Raw genomic sequence first — 20814 nt, forward strand, 5'->3', positions numbered from 1 at the left:
GAACTCACCATGGTGGTGCTCGCACATTTCACTCGAGGCGAAATACCTAAGCGTGTCAAAAAAAGGGATGACACGTAAAACTGGAACTTGTGACGTGATAGTGTTTGTCCCCACACCAGTGCCCACACATCCGACTGTCTGTCACACTGTGACCTCCCACTGCCGTGTCCACACACACACACACACACGCACACTAGACTGCTACTCATCTAAAATAATGTTAAAACACACAAATATAAAAGTAACTTTATTTCTTATTATATTGTAATATGTAGTCTAGTTCTAGGCTACTATAGGCCTAATTATATATTCAATACGCCTCATTAGGCTGCTAATCCTCCTTAAAAAATAACTCAATAGTGTAAGTTAATTTATAAGTTTATTATATCGTATAATACTGTACATTACTAGTCTATCAATAATATAATGAATATGCCTCATAAAGATGCTACTCCTCATATATTAGTGCAACTTATTTTTTTGTATTATATTATATATATATAATATATATTATATTATATATTATATTATATATATGTCAATTATGAAATATAATCAACAACACAACCCTGAGTTGCATTTCCCAGTTACAGGTAGGTAAACACTGACTGATGCATCTCTCAAAAATACACAATAATGTATAATGAAAACCTTTTTGTTACAAACCTTTATTTAGGGGGGAGAGAGAAAAATAAAAACCTAAACACCCGCTGAAATTAATGTGGCAGTGGTTTGTGAACAAAAACAGTGTACATTGTGGACCAGGAAGTCGTTTTCAAAAGCTGTGCCTGCTTTTGGTGTGTTTTTATTAATTTATTTTTAGAACAGAGATGCTCCTCCAGGACACTCTGAAAGGTGTAATTGAACAGCCTGTGTGTGAGTGTGTACATAATTCAAATCAAAGTGTATTTTACAGGTTACACAAGTGTTATCAACGATACACAATTTCTCTCCAAAAGCAATTTACCATTTATAAAAAATGCTTCGCACGCTTCAAAGCAAAAATGTAGCTACAAATCTCACTGAACTTAAAATTATTTTACAATACCATTTTATATTACAAACCTAGATGAAGCAGTAATAATTACAGCGATCTATCGAAGCACCAGAAAGATCGTATCAAAAAGGTGTTTTCATAGGGAACAGAATAAAAGCCAAACATTGAGTGGAACCTTGTTTGTAAGTCTGTCTTTCGACCACTGAAGGCCCACTGTATACGACCAAGAGTGAAAAAAGCAGATCTGCAAGTCCACTCCACAAAGCATCACATACAGGTTTCTTATACATCAATTTGGTATTCTTTTGAAAATGTTTCCATTTTTATAAAATGTGTTTTCGCAATGGGGGGGTTTCAGATCGGGAAGAATCTGTACAACTTGGCATACGCAATAATGGTTTGGACTAAACCCTCGGTTAGTTTGACTGGTGGCTATACACAGAAATGCATGGATCCATCCAACTCACCTGATGCTAAGGTCTGGTTCACAACACAAACATTGTATGTTCAGGGCTATACCCCTTATCCCTAAACTTATTTTCCTTCTCTTTTTTTTTTTACTATTTTTGATCCATTTTAAAATAGTTCAAATAGTCGATCTACAAGTTCACAACGCGTCAATGGAGATTGGCTAGTTCAACTATTTTATAAGGTTTTTAAAAATGGTAAAAAAATAGCAAATACGTTTAGGGATAAGGGGTGGCACAAGATAGGGCCCACAGTCTGTAGTTGTATCTTTAATAGCCTCGTAAACCCTCCCAGTGGCAGAATTCAATTGAATTTTCATTCAGCTGTTGAATGAAAATTAAATTGAATTCCGCGACCGGAAAGCTTTTACCAGGCTAGATCGTTGATCCATTATACTCCACCCACCCACACACACACGCACGCATGCACGCACGCACGAGGAAACTTCTCTCAAGGGCTGTAAAAAGAATGTACTTTATGCCAGTTCGCAATGTTTGTTTATGAGAGGAGCGGACCCTCAAACACATGAGGACACAGAAAGGCCAAGTCTCACTTAGGGTTTCTGTATGACTGACTATAAAGACAATGGTGTTCAGGGGAAGTCCTCAGCCAGGAGCTGGACGGTGCTCTTGGGAAGACCCAGGTGGATGCCATCCAGGTAGTGCAGGAACCTGCAGGAACAGAAAATGTTCATCAACTGAATTTCGAGTAATTTAAACAGACCGCCTCTGTGTCCATTTAAAGAGGTGTGTGTGTGTGTGTGTGTGTGTGTGTGTGTGTGTGCCGTCCGTGCCCGATTAATTGAATATGAAGATGAAGGACCCCAATGGAAACAAGCCATAGTGCTTTCTTGGGTGATAAATCCTAGCAGACTGAACTGTACTTTCCTGTGCTTTTTTTCTGCACAACTGTTAATAAAGTATTCAATCATTCAATCAATGTGTCAATACAACTTCAGTTGTTGTAGTTGCCTGGCCTACTTGCTCTTTTTAGTGAGAAAGCCAGGTCCTGTGGCCATGTAGGATCACTAATGTTTGACATTAGGTATCGCATGAATAGGCCAAACGGGGCTTTCCACTATAACGCAATAGAAATGTCAACGCTCGCATGCGGAACCTGTGTCATGACCTGCAAAATCACTGTTGCACTTTGACATATTTTGTAAGCAAACAAATGATTATTCATACTGTATATGCCAATAGCACACACACACACACACACACACACACACACATCGTCTTATGATTCAACCAGCGGCCACGGCGCTAACAAAGACGATGTGGCCACATCCTGCCTGCGGTGCAGTGCAACACATTACGTTTATACAACCCTTCCACAAGATGTGGTGTTCTGTGTGCCGCTGCTCACCTCCGTTTCACCTTGTCCTGTTCTTTCCGTTGTTCTGATCTGCATATGGCGCGTAGGACGGGTAGGTACTCCACTGCAGCGGCAGGCCTGTTGCCCAGAGTGCCGAACGCCCCTCTGGAAAGCAGGCATTCCATCAGCTCCCTCCTCTTCTGGAGCTTGCTGGAACGCAGAACAGCCAACAGCTCTTGGGTTAAAATGGCCAATGTGTTGTTCGACTACCATATAAAAAAATGGCCAATGTGTTGTTCGACTACCATATTAACCCATTTTGACCTGATTCTACAAATGTCTTCTAAATCCTGACAGTTTTATGAAAAACCCATGTTTCTATGTCAGTGGTTCTCAAACATTTTCATGTCAAGGACACCCAAAAATATATGTAATTGGCCGCCGACCCCCAACTGAAAATATATTGTTCCAGGGACCTCCCAAAAGCCAAAGACTTACGTTAAAAACGTTCGCTCTGAAAGAATATATATTCAAAGATTTGTGCCACATTTTCACGATTTTTCAAAAATAGCACACCTACAAGCTCGTAGCGCGGCACTGTCGATCTGCTATTTTTCAATAGCTAAAGTATAACATAATGCTAGTTTAAAACACCAAAAGGGGTTCCCTCCCAAAATTGGTAAAAATGGCCAATGTGTTGTTCGACTGCCATATTAAAATGGCCAATGTGTTGTTCGACTGCCATATTAAAATGGCCAATGTGTTGTTCGACTGCCATATTAACGGTTACTCATCTCAACTAAGGTCAAGTCGGACACACATTTCAACAGATTATTGATCCCATGTGATCGGCGTAAGCGAGCATCAGCTACTACCCCTTAAACACGATGACTGCGCCGAAAATTACATTCAATGTTTTTGTTTTTTTTGGCAATCAATCTTCAACGTCGTTTCAATGGTCCTAAAAATAGCATCAGCACCTTCGGTTGCTATTGCAATATTCTACTATTGCAACTTGCATTCCTAATAGTTGGAAGAAAACATTCTCTTTATGGCTTATCAAATTTAACCATATATATTATCCCATTTTGGGCGGGAACCCCTTTCGGTGTTAGCATTATGTTATGCTTTAGCTATTGAAAAATAGCAGATCTACAAGCTCATAGCTCGCCACCGAGTGGCGCGCTACGAGCTTGTAGGTCTGCTATTCTTTTTAAATCGAAGAACCACTGACATAGAAACATAGCTTTTTCAGAAAACATTCAGGATGTAGAAGACATTTTTAGAATCTGACCTCAGGTCAAAATGGGTTATATGGGTTGACGTGAGTCGCCCACCTTTTTGCCTCTACATAAAATGCTTTTGCCGAAAACAGCCGAGTCGCCGACCTACAACAAATAAAAGACTCACTTGGGCTGACAAGGGCTGTCCTGAGTGAGGCTGAAGCCCTCTCGGTGTGGAGCCACGGGCAGCGTGAGCTCCGCTGCAGCCTCCTTGCCGAGCTCTCCGCCCAGCTCCTGGGCTTCCCTCCACGCCTCCGCCACCCCGCTTTGGCACCTCCGGAAGCTCAGCGCTTCCACGGCGGCCTGGACCTCCAGCGTCCGCTCTCCCTCCGCCCAGCTGTCGACCTCCACCCGGGGCTCGTCCGTCATGCCGGCCTTCACTTCGGCGGCACAGGCCGGGAGGCCGAGCATCCTCCTGTGAGTCTCGATGCCCTCCAACGTGTGGCGGGACAGGCAGGAGTCGAGGTAGGACATGTCGTCTAGGAACTCGGCCATGGAGCCCAGACAGCAGGAGATCGGCACGGCCTTCCTCCTCTCGTCGGGGGTCAGCGGCACCCGCGTCACCGCCACCCTCTTCACCGGGGACGATTGCGCGTCGCTCGCATCTGGAACGGCCGGCTCTGGTTCCTCGCTTGCCTGTTCCGTCTGAGAAGCGCCCTGCGGTTCGCGGCGCAAAGAGAGGAAGTCATCCTCGGAGTCGGAGTCCAGCGGGTCATGCTTTTGCAGACAGTGCTGTTGCCTCTTGTTCTTCATCCTGTTGGACACTTTGACCGGACTCGCGTCGTCCAAACCGTCGGAGGACTCCGACGCCTGCGGTAGCCTGCCGCCTGACGGTGGGTCCAACTCCTGCGGCTCGACGCTAGCCTGGTCTCGAGCGGTAGAGGTCGACTGCCGTGGTCCATGGGTGCGGGGGGTGAGCCGCGACAGGGGCAGGGGCAGAAGGGTCTCCATGTTGGAGCGGAGCAGATCCACCGACCTCCGCTTACTGTCCATTAGCAGTTCACAGCAGAGAGACGCCTCGTCCGAACACGGACTCTGTGGATGCAAGAACGCGGCGGTTAAATTAGAATAGAGTAGATCTCATTTGTGAATTAGAAGAAAAAACAAGAAGAAGAAGAAAAAGAGGCTCACACAAACATTTATGTTTCTTACACAATAACTACAATCTGAGGTTTACCATCGTGATTGCAACAACGTTCCATTTTCGATTATGGCTGAAGACCGTGTTGCACGTCTTTCCTTCTCTGCCCTTGCTCAATTTCCTGTCTCTCTAGTCTACACTGTCCCGTCAGTATAAATCAGAGTAAAGTATATGTCCGCCACCAAGGAGGTTGAGGGTTTGAAATACACCGTGGTGCATTCGGCTTCGTTGAGCGTCTATGCCAGCGGTTCCCAAAGTTGGGTCCGGGGACCCCCAGGGGTCCTTGAGGGAGTTCCAGGGGGTCCCCAACTAAATGATAGTTATAACCCAAATTGACTGAGAGTGTACAAATGGAACCAAATGGACCTGTTAGGGTCCATTTGGTTGAAAATCACTGCTAGAACCTTGAAAATCTTCTCTTATGGGGGTCCTTGGCATATATATTCAAATGGGGGGGGTCTACGGGCTAATGAGTGTCAATTTGGGGGTCCTTGACATGAAAAGGTTTGGGAACCACTGGTCTTCTATGCGAACACAATTGGCCCGTGTTCGGCAGAGGGAAGACGGGCTAGGAGTGTGTCTCTGCATGCATTCCTACGGGCTGCGGGCTGCACCCGACACCAAGGAGTGTTGGGCGGGATCCAGGAGGAGTAGTCCTCCCGGTGTGGGATCCTCACTGGCGGCTGAGTCAGCAGGCTACAACAGGCAGTGGCAACACCTAATTAAATGCGTGTGGGGAGGAATGAATTGGCATCGACAGGTTCAGCCCATCCAACGTGCCCACACGTCATAAGGCAATCCAACCGACGGGTTGCGTCCTATAGCGCATCTTCAACGATATCAAACGAGAGAAGAATATTCTAATTGTTTTATTATTATTCTTCTTTAGTTGGCCCCCAAGGCCACCATACGCTTCGCTCTTCCTTCACCACCTGGTCCCGGTCACTTCCTAGTTTACCGCTGCAGAAAGAAAGCCTCGTATCTCCTAATCTAGGGCCCTCCCCGTGGTTTTGATCTGATGGCTATAGCAAGCTTTTTTCCAGAACCGAAGCTTCTATTTTGAAGGAATCCCGGCGCTAAATTGGGGAGAGAAGGGGCCTAAAGGCTCATACATAGTCTGGATCTTCGGTGGTTAGGTGACCACCGAACTACAACATGACGTCACGAGCCGCGGTGAAGAGCAAACCACCGCCACCGCTCTTCTCTCTGTTTTTACTCACCACCGCTCAACGTTATTTATAGTCGCGGTGGTCAGCTCACCACCGAAAATCCAGACTATGAATGAATAGGCCTTTAGAAGACGCGTGGGCGACTAAAGAGACCTCACCTTGAGCAGCTGCTGTATGTCTCGGTCAGGTTGGATGTTCAGCAGGCCGAGCATGCTCTCCGTGCAGCCGCTCTCACAGGGAGGCAGCGGCGTGGACGTGGCCGCTTCCACCGCACCGTCCTCCGGCTTCACCACTGCAGTCGCGTCGGATTCTAAGGCAGGGGAAACGAGACCTATTCATTTTAAAATATTCATTCAAGTTTCGTTTATTCTCGAAATGACACTGAGTAATCAAACTCATTTTCGTCGAGTGACACAATCACATTGAAAAACATCAGAAGATCAGGAAAAGAAAAACAATGTGAATTACATAGGTTTACAAATAAAGAAAGCTTAGACAAATTTCAAAACGATCTAAAAACGGTTACATATTGTGGGGGTCTGTGTGCTCACCAAGGTTTTAAAACGGCTCAAGGGTACCAGTGTGGTCAATTTTAATGTTGTTAAATTGTAGGTCATTCCATTAGGGCCACAGAAGCTAAAGGCAGATCTACCAAGTTCAGAGTTAACTGTGTATATGTTTGTAATATAGACCAAAAACCACCATATCATCAATATAAAGGAAAAAGCTATTTCCCGCAGAAGAGGGTCAGGACACTTATGCCACTGTTATTGAATATTAAAAATTGTATTTTGTTCGAAATATCTGCAGGTTGACAAAACTAGACATATCTAATCTTCCATTGACTTTATGTGTAAATATGTGTAAATATCCATAGAAAGTTGGGGTCGCGGGACACTGATGGTGAGGTCGCGAAATTATTTTGGGACATAATTATATATTTATTTTTACTCTTTATAAATTCTAACAGAATGAGTGAAATACAATGTAAAAAATGTGTGGCAAAGTGAACTTAATGTTGTTTAAAGTCATTTAATGGAATCAAATAGGACTTTTCTGTTTGGATGTATGGACTGTCAAAGGCCAGAAAGTAGTTTTTTGCCACTCAGTAGGCGTTCTATTAACCATTATTGTTACAAAACCCCTACATAGCCCTAGGCTTAAAGACATTACCCGTACTGTGCTGAATATAAGATGACTCTGATTATAAGACGAGCCCCATTTTTCAAGACTCATTTGTGGAAAAAGAACATTGAATGTCAAATAGTCTAGTCCCCGATTATAATACAGTTTTTTTTTTAGGATATTTCCTTTGGAAAAAAAATAAAAATAAAATATTATATTCAGACCAATAGGGTACTTGCTTTACGTACGCAAATTACCTCCGGGGATAGGTTGGGGTCGTGAGTGAATCATGTGGCTGGTGGTGGTGGCTGGTGGCCTCCTGGTGATGTGGCGCCCCCCGGCGCTGCGTGTCCAGAACTGCAGCTGAAGCAGGCTCTGTCGGATGTCGCAGCCGTTGAGCGTCAGCAGATTGCGCACATCCTCGGGGTCCGTGCGCACGCCCTCGGCCAGACACAGCAGCTGCAGGTAGCTGCCCACGTTCACCTTGGAGAAGAGAGAAGAGGAGAAGGAAGAGAGAATGAGAATGTGCACACGTGCCATTTTGGAAAGAACTTGGGAGCCCCTTTCAGACTTCCTTCACAGGTGTTACAGGGCGGCAGTGGCTCAGGGGTAGAGTCACCGAAAGTCACCGGATGGGAACCGCAAGGTTGCCAGTTCGAACCCGGGCTCCCCCAGAGTTACTGTCGAAGTGTCCTTGAGCAAGACTCTGAAACCCCTAATTGCTCCCGATGTGCAGGTTGGCGCCTTGCATGGTTTCACCCGGCATCGGTTTGTGAATATGTGTGTGTGAATGGGTGAATGTCACTGGAAACATAATTCGCTACACCAGTCGGTCTCAAGGTGTCCTTGCTCCGATCCGATTTCGATCATTCCGATTTTTATAGAACACGTTTATGCCATATCACAATAATACAATATCCAAAATCACAGACAATATCCAGTCTAATATCATATGTATATATGTCCAGATCAAGTCCACTGATGTTGGGGTAAAGCGTAGATGTTCACTCACCACTGGGGGCGCTTTGAAATGGATCTCTTCGAGGAAGCCGTCAAACATGGTGCTGAAGTTAGGATCTAAAAGCAACAAAAAAAACATATGGTGTAAGTCAAGAGCCAATAAGGTCGTCTATTGTACTGCATACGACCGGGACCAACGCTGTCGAGACTGTGTGTATGTGCTGAAACCGACCACTGGTGGTGAGGATGACCGGTCTCTTGGTGGTGGTCATGAAGGTCTTGATGGCCGCCAGGAACCCATAGTCGTCGTCGAAGATGACGTCCACCTCCTCGAAAAGAATCAGAGAGGTCGCGGCGGTCTTCTTGCTTTGCTCTTCGCTGGGCGTGGCCTTAGCGGATCCCGTGGGTTTAGCAGCGGTCGGCGGAGGTTTGACGGCGAGCTCTTTAGACATACTGGCCGTCTCCTTCTCTTTTAATGCTTTCTTGGGTGGGACTGTGTGAGGAAATGGAAGATATGTTTTACATGACTATTACACTTTTACAGACCAATTCAGGCAATACAACTAAACAATAACAACCTTTGTGAACTTCCCGTTTGGAACCGCTGCCCTGGGAAACAGCAAACTATCCGTGAAACAGCCGGTAAGACAGTCAGCTACATAACAACTAACTAGAATACAAAAATGTCCATAAGACATTACCGATTAATGGAATGTCAACACTGTCTATGAGGTATCATTACCATACCGTACATCTAGTAGTAGATCAAATAAAGAGGTCAAAACATTTGAAAGGACAACTTTAGTTTTTTTTCAACCGAGGTTCATGTTTTAGGTTGTTGTAGAGAAAGTAAAAGATGAGTGTTAATTTTTTTTCATTTGCTGCTTTCTTTCGTTTTAGCGATATTAGCTGCCATACTGTGTTGTATGGCTCAACATGTCAGTTTGTCACCTCCTCCTTCACTTTCAGTAGATCCTGTGATCTTTTGTGGCCAGATGTAATTTCCTTGGGTCTAGTAGGACTATATAGTAAATCATTTAAAAAAATAATCACTATAAAATTGTATAAAATAAATACATATTTAGCCCCATGTTCGAATGCCCCCGCCCCCTGTAAACGTAGCAAAAAAAAAATCGCTAAAACGATAGAAAGCAGCAAATGGGGAAAAAAATTAACACTCATCTTTTACTTTCTCTAATAGCAACCTAAAACATTGTAAAGTTGTCCTTTAAGTTCCTTCCCTTTGTAGTAGGCTGGTCCACATTGAACCCTGATGAAGGCCCTCTGAGCCAAAATGCGTTGGTCACCGACCTGTTTTCAAACTTTGTCAAGCAAGCCATGACAAAATAAAGACTTTTTAACTCAACTGAACAGTGCCTTAAAGTTCATCTGATTCTATCACTTTGTTGTCAGCCTACTACAAGGGTAAGGAACTTCAATGTTTTAACCTACAATTGAACCCTCTCCAAAGAGCAACCGTTTCAGTTTCAGATAATCTCTTAATTCAACGGTTCAAATAAACAGTTGACTTTGGTACAGTTTTTGGACTACATTTTAGATTAGATTATCTATTTATACATTATACCCGTTTTCTTAATCTTTTCTGTGTTGGCAGGCTCCTTGGTGGCTGGCTGTCCAACTTTGAAGAAGTTCGCCAAGGTGGTGGGGGCCAGATGCCCTCTCCTGGCACCTCTGGGGGACTGGGGGGCTTTCCTGGGAGAGGAGACCACCCTGCGAGGAGAGTTCACCTTCCCTGGAGGATTGTGAAATGGATGGAAATGATTTGAATTATTAAGATAAAATGATTTCTCAATCCTTTTCATGATCATCTGTTATGACCCGATCATAACCAATTGATACAGATTCAGCCACTGAATGGGGCAAAATTAACATAAGAGTCTGTCCAGTGATGCAAGAATGCCTTTAACCCAGTTAGGCCGGACGTCGAAATTTAAAAAATGTCCAGTTTTCTGAAATACCTATGTTTCTATATCACTGGTGCTCAATATTTCATGTCAAGGAACCCCAGAAATATATGTAATTGGCCACCGACCCCCATCTGAAAATATGTTGTTCCAGGGACCCGCCCAGAAGCAAAGATTTGAGTTAAAAACATTCGCTCTGAAAGAATATACATTCAAAGATTTGCACCACATTTTAACGAATTTTCAAAAATAGCAGGACCTACAAGCTCGTAGTGCGGCACCGAGTGCCGCGCTACGAGCTTGTAGATCTGCTATTTTTCAATAGCTAAAGTACAACACAATGCTTAATAACAACAGTAATATGAACAATAACAGCAATAGTAATAATAATAATGAGGTAAACGTACTGGGAGAGGAGCCGGGTCTCATGGCGGAGCTGCTGGCCCCGTAGCTGTTGAAGTAGGTGGGCTTGTAGGCGCTGGCCCCCTGGATGTCCACCTGGTGGGACTGGGTGGCCTCCTTCAGCTGGGACAGGATCAGACGACCGCTCCGCTGGGACGACGAGTTCACCTCAAACACCTGGCCAGAGAACACGCCCGCTATCAGAATACTCATGGCAATAAACTTAAAGGCTCATTGAATTGGGGGTGGGGGGGGGCAGTAGCTCAGGGCTTGAGTGGGCCACTTGGGAACCGCAACGTTCCCAGTTAGAGTCGAAGTGTCTTTGAGCAAGACGCTGAACCCCTAATTGCTCCTGATGAGCTGGATGGTACCTTGCATGGTTTCCTCTGCCATCGGTGTATGAGTGTGTTGAGAGAGGTTGTGGTTGAATGTAATGCAGAATCTATGTAAATCACCCTGGATAAAGGTGCTGTATAAATGGAACCTTTTTGGGGGGGGGGGGGGGGGGGGCTAGGCAGGCACAGTGAAGCTAATAGTTAGAAGTACCTTGAAGCCCAGCTCCTGGGCGCAGGCGTACACAGCAGCCGTCTTGCCGACTCCAGTGGGTCCGGTGATGAGCAGCGTGTTGCACGTCATCATGTCCTCTCCGTCCTCTCCGCCGTCCCAGTCAGAATCTGGACACACAGGAAGGGCTGAACATATACAGTACAGTAAAGCTGAAACTATCCATTCTTTTCTTAGCTATTATTTTATGGATTAACTTCCGATTGAGCGAATAATCGAGAAGCGTGTTTTTTTAATACGGCCGTTTTATTTTATATACGGTAATCAACAAATCAACGTGACAAAATTCTATTTACTTTTTTATAATTGACTTATTACTCTGACCCAAAGGCCATTAAGGCCTGAGGCCTAAAAATATGTACAAATCACAAATGTACAATCTGCCATTTTTGAATAGCCGAATTTGAATAGATTCATCTAAAATGACAGACTTTCCTGGTCAACCACTCACGCATTATTTTATACTTTGTCTTACAACCTGTCACGCAAAAATTGTGACAATAACCTACAAGCTCACAACGCATCACATCACTAGTATTTATTGTCAAACCTAACACCTCCCCCCCAATTAGTGTATTAAAATAGTTTTTTATGAGAGTATTCTTACCATTGCCACTCTCCTCTTGTTTCTTGTCCTTCTGCTTCTTTCTTTCTTCTCGGTCAGCACGGAGTTTCCATTCCTTTAACCAACTGTTAAAACGGGACACATTTAGTGTTATTAATGCACCGTGACATTGGCTAAACCTTCAGTGTACATTGCCTTTCTTTTATTCGTTTCTCTATCCCACTAGTAAGAGTGCAGGGCTCAATGTATGGCAATGTCATTTGGTTTAAACTACTTTTGTATGGCTGGAGGAGCACTGAGGCTTTAGGTGCCACTAGAGGCCTCTAGTTTATTTTAATAATGTCAATAATGTCAGGAATGACAGCAGTCTGGGCTATAAAGTATGATAGGACTGAAGTTGCTCAAAATGTGGGTCCTACACTTAATTGTACATACATCGATATCAGAAGCAGACATTCACTTACCTGTGAAGCCTCCTAACCGAGGCGGTGTTTCCTATGATGTCACTGGAGTGCTGCGGATGATACTTCTCAGTCCAAAGCACGTCGTCCTTCACGCCCGCTAAATTAACAAAGCAGCATTATTTAATCACACAGAAACTGCCATCTCAATGCTAACTAACTGAAAACCTCCAAGAGGCACAGGAACATTCTGGCAAAATGGGGGTACAGTACTGCTGCTACTGAAAAACTGGGCAAAATATGTTTTACTCTTATGATGAGCTGCACATAACCTTTAAGAATAAAGACCACAGCCTCCCCCCTGGTCAGCCTGATGGAGGGTAAAGGAACTGGTTGGAATAGCGTGTTCCTTCCACACGCTACGTCCAACCTTCCCCCTGCGAGGTGAAAAAAGAAGCAGCTTGGACGCATCATGCATAGAAGGAAGCATGAGGTCAGTCCGTTGCTCTCCCTAGGTTGGCAGAGAGTCTAGTGCCCAGGATTATATTAGATAATTGACACTGGGTGAAAAGAATGGGTATCGTGGGATAGAAATGATATATATAAAAAAAATAAAGACCACATTGAACCTTAACTATTTTCGGGACAAAACATATGACTTCAGTTGTTAACATTCCTGTAACATCCCAACATTGCCATCCCAGGTGCTTTAGTGTGCTGGTTGGGAGTTTTTTGTTTTTTTTAGCTCACCTTCTTTCCCTGCACTCCCTGCCACAGGTGAGGAATCAAGCACAATCACAGAGTCATCCGGGGAGGAGAGGGGGGTGGACGGTTTCTCTTCTTCCTCCTCCTCCTTCTCCTCCATCTGGAGCCTCTGGACCCGGCTCATACGACCCCTCCTCTTACAAGGCTCTGGTTCAGGCATTGAGACCTGCTGCGGCTGCTGCTGCTCCTCCTCCACCTCCTCTCGGCTGGATCTCCGCTTCTTGGCCCCCTTGCCCGTCGTTTCCCCTTCGTTGAGCCTCTTCCTCTTCCCTCCTTTTGTCTGGGCTGGCGCTGGGGCAACACTGGCCACTGCCTCCGCTCCTGAAGCACATAAAGATCGGCAGAGTTCAGACTAACTAGCCAAGGCAATTCAATTTGAGAAGAGACCCAATGCTTTCCCAGCTGAGCAAGCATTTGGCGACAGTGGCAAGAAAAGTGTTCCCCCTTAAATGGAAAGAAACCTCAGGAGGCCCTAGGGTGGGAGGCCATCTGCCTTGACCGTGTCGGGAGGGACAGAGAGAGAGGACAGAGAGATGGAGGGGAGACCAAACAATACAACAACGATAAGAGCAGCACAACAATAGGACCAACTATAACAACAATAATAGTCTGCAGACAAATCCGGCCACTATGTCCATTTCGCCTCAGGGTTTCCTCTGGGTGCCTTCTCTATTGTATATATACTCTAAGGTTCCGACGTCTCTCCTAGTCATGCTGACCTGAAGCTGTGCAGTGCTGCTGAAGATGGTCGCTGTGCCTCTTCAGGAAGCGAGTGAAGAAGACCTGGACGGGGAACGGGGGGTTAGACGCTCTGACTTCCTCCATCAGGAGCGGTCGGACACACTCGGAGAACTCTGCTCTCCAGCCAGAACCCTGATGAAAGACAGATAAAGTTAATAAATGTAATACTAATAATAATACATACATACAATTTATATTGTGTGTTTCTGAATGAAGATTAGGCCACGTGGGCTGCAAGTCGTGGGTTATCCCATTTAAACCCCTTATGGCCACCCTAATTAACAGTGGATTGTGCCTTCTTCCTGCACTATTCGTATGTTTAGTTCGTCATTTTAATGCCAATAGAAGAATCCGTGACATACACACTACATCTACATTCTAACACGGTAATCCTATAGTATTATACCCAGTCCTGATGCCGATTTTGACCAATCAGAGCGAATCTGGTCGATGTCATTTCCCGTTAACAGAACATCAACATCCGCTATCTTTCTGCACTGTGCTACACAGTCAGATGCCCGGGATGCCAAGCCATCATCGCTCATTTTAATAACCAAGTCAAATTAAGCAAGCCCCAAATATTGCATTTTACGCAGCGATGCACGTAAAGGGGGATTAGGTAGGGAAAGTTAAAGACTAGTCCTTCAGTTAATCAAGATGATTTCAATAAAGACAACTCTTGGTACAAGTCATTTGCTCCTACCCTTTGACAGACTGCTGCTCTGGAGGCTGGTTCAGTCTTCCAGCAGGACGAGAGTGGTGGCAGAGACGGGTGCGGAGGATGAGTTACCAGGAGACACCAAAGCTCCTTCAGATGGCGTAGGAGAGAAGACTCAGGCCACAGAAGATTCCACACGGAGCAGTCTATCGAAGAAGAACACAAAAATAATTTTAACAATTCTTCATAATAGGAAAACAGATTTTATTTTGTATTTCTTGATCATTTATTTAGGGCAGTCATTGTATTCATTTTGATAAGGTAGTAGACAGCCAATTGAAGAGAGAGAGGGGGGGGGGGGGGGGGGAGGACAAACTACTACTACTAGATGCTACACAGGAGATCTTCAGTCTGAATCAAACTGCCGATGCTGCAGTTACATTGTGTGTTTGTTAACCAGTAGTCGTACTTTCTACTTTTCCCTTTATACTTCATCCACTTTTTTGATGCTATTTTTACAACATTATATATGTTTTGACATGCCCCAAAACAAGCACCGCTGAGCGGCCTACCGTCCGGCGGTTGCAGCACGTGCACAACTGGCTGGAAGTAGGAGCAGGACAGGGAGTAGGCCTCCTTGGTGGCGGTGGTCACCGCCATCTGCTTCTTGAAGGACTCGGGCAGGCCACTCTTCAGAAACTCCCGGCGTGCTCTGAACTGCTCGTTGTCCTGCGAGGCGTCGGAGCCCTCGTGGCTGCTCTCGTCAAAGATGGACACCACCGCCGGCGCAGATGGCCTTGGTGCCTTCTTCCCTTGGAACAGCGGAGCCCCTTTGGAGCCTATATAGTGGATGGAATGCAACGTCGGGTTTGGGGTTAGCAAACGCCTTCCACGGAACGAAATGCTGAACGCTTACATGTGTGAAGCGGACCCGAAAGGCTTACCTGTGGCGGGCTTGCCGTCCTTGCCGACAGCTGCGGGTTTCCCCAGGACGTCATTCATGCTCCGCATCCTTTTCTGGGATTTACTCTTCTCCGGTGTCATCTTAGGAGTAGAGTCCTCCTCCATGCAAATGATGGAATTCTGACCAAACAAATTAGCAACAAGTTAAAAAGAACGTTTGGTGAACAAGCGGCATGCAGACTGATACAAATGTACTCGTTTCATTTGCGCCCCGATGTCGCCAATTCCAATAAAATAATCTCAATTATGAATGTCATATGTCACAAATGTTTCACATCATCACACTAGTGTGTTGTCTCTAAGACTTACACAGCAGTGGCCATACGGTTTAAATTGAAGAATATACAGAGTGTTTTCGTCTGGTTCTAGTACCTCGTCGTCATCGTAGTAGATCTTCTTGGTGGACACCTGAGCACGCGAGGACCGGCGTAAGGTGCTGGTGTCCTTGGCGGCGAATTCTTTGCCCTGCTGTATCACTTTGGCCTTCTCCACCAACTTCTTGGCCCGTTTTCTCCTCTTAGAGGCTTCCGATGTCTGGATTGGAAGAGAGAGAATTATTGTGTGAACAGCATGCATTAACCCATTTTGGGGCGGGAACCCCTGTTGGTGTTTCTAGCATTATGTTACACTTTAGCTATTGAAAAATAGCAGATCTACAAGCTCATAGCGCGGCACCGAGTGCCAAACTATGAACTTGTAAGTCTGCTATTTTAGAAAAAACGTGAAAATGTGCCTCAAATCTATATATAATCTTTCAGAGTTTCATTTTTTAACTCAAATCTTTGCTTCTGGGGGGTTCCTGGAACAACATATTTTCAGATGGGGGTCGGCGGCCAATTACATATAACTTTTGGGGTCCTTGACAAGAAATATTGAGAACCACTGATATAGAAAACATATAAAAAAAGATACATTTTAAAGAGACATTTTTTTTATTTCGACTTCAGGCCTAAATGGGTTAAGAACAATAACATTTGCACTGAATTATGCCGTATTAAACAAATCCTTACCGTAGTAGCTAATGGACTGAGTATCTCAACGTCACTGCCACCCTCCGACACAGATTTATTTCGAAGGACTCTGGTGAATTTCATTCTAAGGAAAAGTAAACGGAGACTTGTTGTTGGAACAGTGACACACTAACAACTGGAAATGCTTTTCAACTAATGGCAAATGTGTGTTTCTTAACCTGGGGCCCATGGCCCACTGGAGGGCATATTGCAAGTGGGCCCCCAAATAATTGGCCTACCCATCTGACCAATTTGGTGGTCAGATGGGTAGGCCGCTTTCGAGATTTTGGACCTTGATCCAGAACAGGTTGGGAACCACTGCTCTAAATCATTGACATTCTCACCTGATAGGGCTGCACTGATCATCAGCTGGGCAGACCATCTCAGCCTTGAACCTGGACTTGGGTGTTTTTGGAGTAGACATCTGGACAGGGCTGTCTCGGGATGACGCAGCATCCTTAGTTCTCTCCTTGCTCCTGGTCTTCCGTGCAGGGGACGGGGTGGACGCCTTGGCCTGAGGAGGCGCTTCTCTGCTGGGTCTCCCTCTCCTCCTCACCACTTTGCTGGAGGGAGCTGAAGGGCTGGCTGGCTCCGTCGCTTTATCATTATCAGCCTGATCGTTCAGGGCAACAGGTTCTGCAGATGGGACAGGAGTGGCAGGGTCTGTCTCTTCATCTTTTTGGCGCCTCCGCTTCCCCTTTCTCAACGCTTTGTTTTTGGCTCCCTTCTTCTCTGGACCAGCAACAGGGGGCTGCTCAACGGAGGGCACACTTATGGCGTCCTCCTCATCGTCCTCCTTTCCAACCGCTTCGGTGCTCTCCTCTGCGGGCTGCTTCTGCTTGCTTTGCCCCTTCCCGGGCTTGGCTTTGGCCCCTTCCAGGCCGGGCTGCTTAAAGGCGGACATGAATTGCTTCCTCTCTGCCCGACTACATTTGGCCGTGGACTGGCTGTCCACCTCTGCAAGCTCAAGGTCCTCCTCTAGGAGAACCACGTTGGATTTCCGCTTGACTGTTGGGGCGGCAGCGGGGGGCTCATCGTTGCTCTGAATCGGAGGAGATGACGCGACCTGAGCTGGGCTTATAGACCCTTTTCTACTGCTGAACATAGAGGCCATCTTTCCTGCAAGCTTGACTGGCTCGTGTCTGGGCGAGACAGTGTGGACTTCGGCATGAATAGTGAGCGTACGGGGCGAGACCTGCTGAAGTGATGACGGCGGCGTGCCAGAGCCCTCCTGTCCATCAGCTTCATAAACACCCTGCTCCATCTCCTTACTCTCCTCTCCTTGCCCTTTGTCCTCTTTCTCGTCCTCCCCCTGGCACTGACTCTGCAGGAAATCCTCAAAGGAGATGGTGACCGTGCTGCCGTTCAGCTGAGAGGCGTCGCCCATATTGACCTCCATGCTAACATTACACAAAGACCGCTCCGTCTCGGTCACCTCTGCCTCTGGCGGTGGATCCTCCTGTTGCTTTTTGCTGCGTTTTGTCACAGCACGCTTGGACGTTTTCAACTTACCTTTTGGAGGTGCAACGGGTGACGTGCCATTACAGTTCGATTTTGACTCGAGTTTCACGTGGTCCTTACTTTGTGGTGAATGTTCACGTTCATCTTTTTTGAGCTTCTCCATGCCGACACTCTGAGAATCCTTCCCCGGCCGCGAGCTGGTGTGTCCCACACAAGCCTCGGCGCTGAACTGAGCCAGTAGAGCTGCCGTGTCGCTACCCAGGATGCCACAGGTGCTGACCGACTGTCCTATCGAGTCCGGGCCGTCTCCTCTGGACTCCTCTGAGTCCTCTATAACCAGACAGTCCTCGCTGCAGTCAACGGCCTGAGAATCCTGAAGTCTCCTGGAAGCCTTGCTACGCTTCCTTCCTTGCTTCTGGGCGGCCTTGCCAGGCTTTTTAACTTGTTCCGCTTGAGCGGTAGGCTTTTCCGTGGACTCAGGCCTTTGACAGTTCTCCTTGGACTGCTCTGGCGTAGTGGTCTTCTCTGTGGAGGACGGAGTCTTTCGGCTGAAGTAGTCCATGATGTTGTTGGAGCGGGGTGGAGAGAAAGGCTTCTCCACAGTCTTGGGGACCGGTGAGAAATAGTTTGTGATCGTCTTGACAACAGGACTGCCGCCATCTTTGCGGGATTTCTTACAAGGCTGTGGAGATAGCAGAAGAGAATGTCAAATATAAGCGTTAAACAATAAAAGATTCTAGCCACTTAGCAGACTTACAAGTGTGAGATTGGAATAAACAAGAGTAAGCATGAACACAATCAATGAACACTGAACAGCAAGGTAAATATTCCTATCAACAGTGCAGAGAACAGTGTAGCGCCTCAAAGAAGTTTAGCAGGAGGATACCAGCAGGTAAACAATTAACCTAATGTAGCAGCTGTCTACATGGTATCTCAATCACTTCCTTAACATGTATAGTGAAGGAAAACAAAACAAAATGCCCCCCCTCCCCCCTCCCCGGGGACCCCCACATGGAGTTGCACCACTTACTTCACACGGGTGTGATTTTTTTCCTTCTTTCTAATTCTTTGTTTGGCCCAAAACATTGTGTTTATTGTCATGATGTGTCACCTGTCACGACTCGAGTTGGCTTTGTCCGCAGCGTAAACGTCTTTAAATAAATACTAAATTCCCGTTCATATGAGGAAAATGAACGGGAATTATTTTCCGGGTCTCTCGAGGGGGCGGGACAGCGACGCTCTATAGGACGAGTGAAGTGTTTGGGAAGTGAAGTGGGCGTTCAGATTCAGAACATACATGCTCATACAAGCAGTGAAATGTTGGCATGGCAAATTCTGCCAGATTATACTGTCCAACATATTGAGGTATCATACATTATATGTAAGGGGAATAAAAGGTTATAATCAAGGGTACTAATTAAGTAGTAATAAACAAAGCGTGATGTGTGTCAAGTGTATAACATGCGTACTGTAGTGTAAAGTGAAAAAAAAACAAAAGCATCAACATTGTAGATTTGCAGACTGCCATAATACAATTTAGAGTGGCATCTTCCCTGGATTTCTGAGGTCAGATTCTAAATAATATCTTGCAGCCAAAAGGGGGGGGGGCAGCTGCAATGCATTCCACACAATTATTAATAAAGGTAACTTAGAAACATACCTGAGACTCAAAGTCCTCGATCCCAGATGCCATCGCCACAACACCTGCCATACTTTTAACAGACCTAGTGAAGACACAACACAACACAACACAACACAAGAAGAATGATTGTCTGGCTAACATCAGCACACATAACAGGATAATTATTAGATACCAAATCCTATTCATAATAATATAATTTAAAACTTTATTTGTTTGTATAGCACTTTTAAAGAACCGTTTCACAAAGTCCTTACAGAAGAATCCACAATACAAAGATACATGACGATAAAGAAGAAATAATTTCATACATTACAATTAATTAAGAGTACTGGGGGTTGAAAACAGCTTTATAAAAGGCGAGGTTATTAACCCTAGCAAAACAATGTGCCCAAATATCTTCACATTTGACACAAGAGCCAGCCACACACGTTCATCAATCATTCAGTGACATAGCAGAGCTCCTAACAAGCTTATATACTGATATTCCAGAAACACTACAACCTTTCTAAATAAGCAGTCAATGTGTTCGTGTGGCACTGCTCAGACTGCTGGCTCAGTTAGCTGCTGCTGTGGTAAATGACAGCCCGTGTGTCAGTCAGAGCACAAACCGTGCAAAACAAATGACAACTTGCCAAGTTGGAAGTGCTGTAACTTCCACAGAAGAACGTCCTCGCCTTCCCTGTGTGTATGTAATTAAACACTGCAACGCGTTTACAGTTCAATGCTGTGTAGTTGAGTTGTTGTTCGATATGTTGCTGTTAAATAATGTACAATATGAAATGTACCTGTACGTGGAGCTACAGTAGCACTGCTAAGCTCACACAACTCTCAATGAATGCAGCAGACTTGGTCAACAACAGTCAACTTCGCTCCTGACAACAAACCGTGCCCCTCGCAGCACGGGGACAAGAACACACACAGGTTACAAAACACCCCCCGACATGTAAACAACACGTAAAATGAAGTTACCGTCCGAGGCGTTGCGGTCACATAGTCCAAATTATCCCGGGAACGGCCATTATACATCCATGTTATTCTGACTGTAAGCTTATTCTTTGGAAAAACCGCGCCAGCCCCGAGAGCGCCAAATATACGTAACCTTTGACGTCTCCCGTTCGACCAATCAGGGGAAAGACACAAACCCCCGCGTCATTTCCCCCCCAAACAAAGACACAAGGGGGGGGTGTAAGCAGTAGAAGTGGGACCCCTGCTGGATAGGGGTACATACTACATATAGTCACTTGTTGTCAGGTAGTA

At 45.6% G+C, this 20814-nt stretch overlaps 1 protein-coding gene across 2 annotated transcripts; it reads right to left on the reverse strand.

Annotated features, from left to right (window-relative positions):
• Positions 1 to 710: 710 nt before the first annotated feature.
• On the reverse strand, positions 711 to 20588 carry atad5a (ATPase family AAA domain containing 5a). 2 transcript variants are annotated; one of them, XM_080776090.1, is made up of 22 exons: positions 20527 to 20588; positions 19576 to 19639; positions 16799 to 18597; positions 16455 to 16539; positions 15817 to 15978; positions 15426 to 15564; positions 15054 to 15320; positions 14527 to 14687; positions 13802 to 13955; positions 13068 to 13403; positions 12381 to 12477; positions 11959 to 12041; positions 11334 to 11461; positions 10793 to 10964; positions 10046 to 10213; positions 8693 to 8953; positions 8513 to 8577; positions 7758 to 7983; positions 6534 to 6685; positions 4193 to 5100; positions 2834 to 2992; positions 711 to 2136 (listed from the first exon to the last, which is right to left on the reverse strand). In XM_080776090.1, exons 2-22 carry the CDS (start codon positions 19624 to 19626, stop codon positions 2058 to 2060), a joined length of 5652 nt encoding a protein of 1883 aa, XP_080632216.1. In that variant the 5' UTR covers positions 19627 to 19639; positions 20527 to 20588; the 3' UTR covers positions 711 to 2057. The 2 variants fall into 2 exon arrangements, with proteins under 2 accessions (XP_080632216.1, XP_080632215.1); XM_080776089.1 differs by having other exon boundaries at positions 7749 to 7983.
• Positions 20589 to 20814: the final 226 nt, after the last annotated feature.

This window comes from Protomyctophum bolini (assembly GCF_963924005.1).
Source record: "Protomyctophum bolini genome assembly, chromosome: 11".
NCBI lineage: Eukaryota > Metazoa > Chordata > Actinopteri > Myctophiformes > Myctophidae > Protomyctophum > Protomyctophum bolini.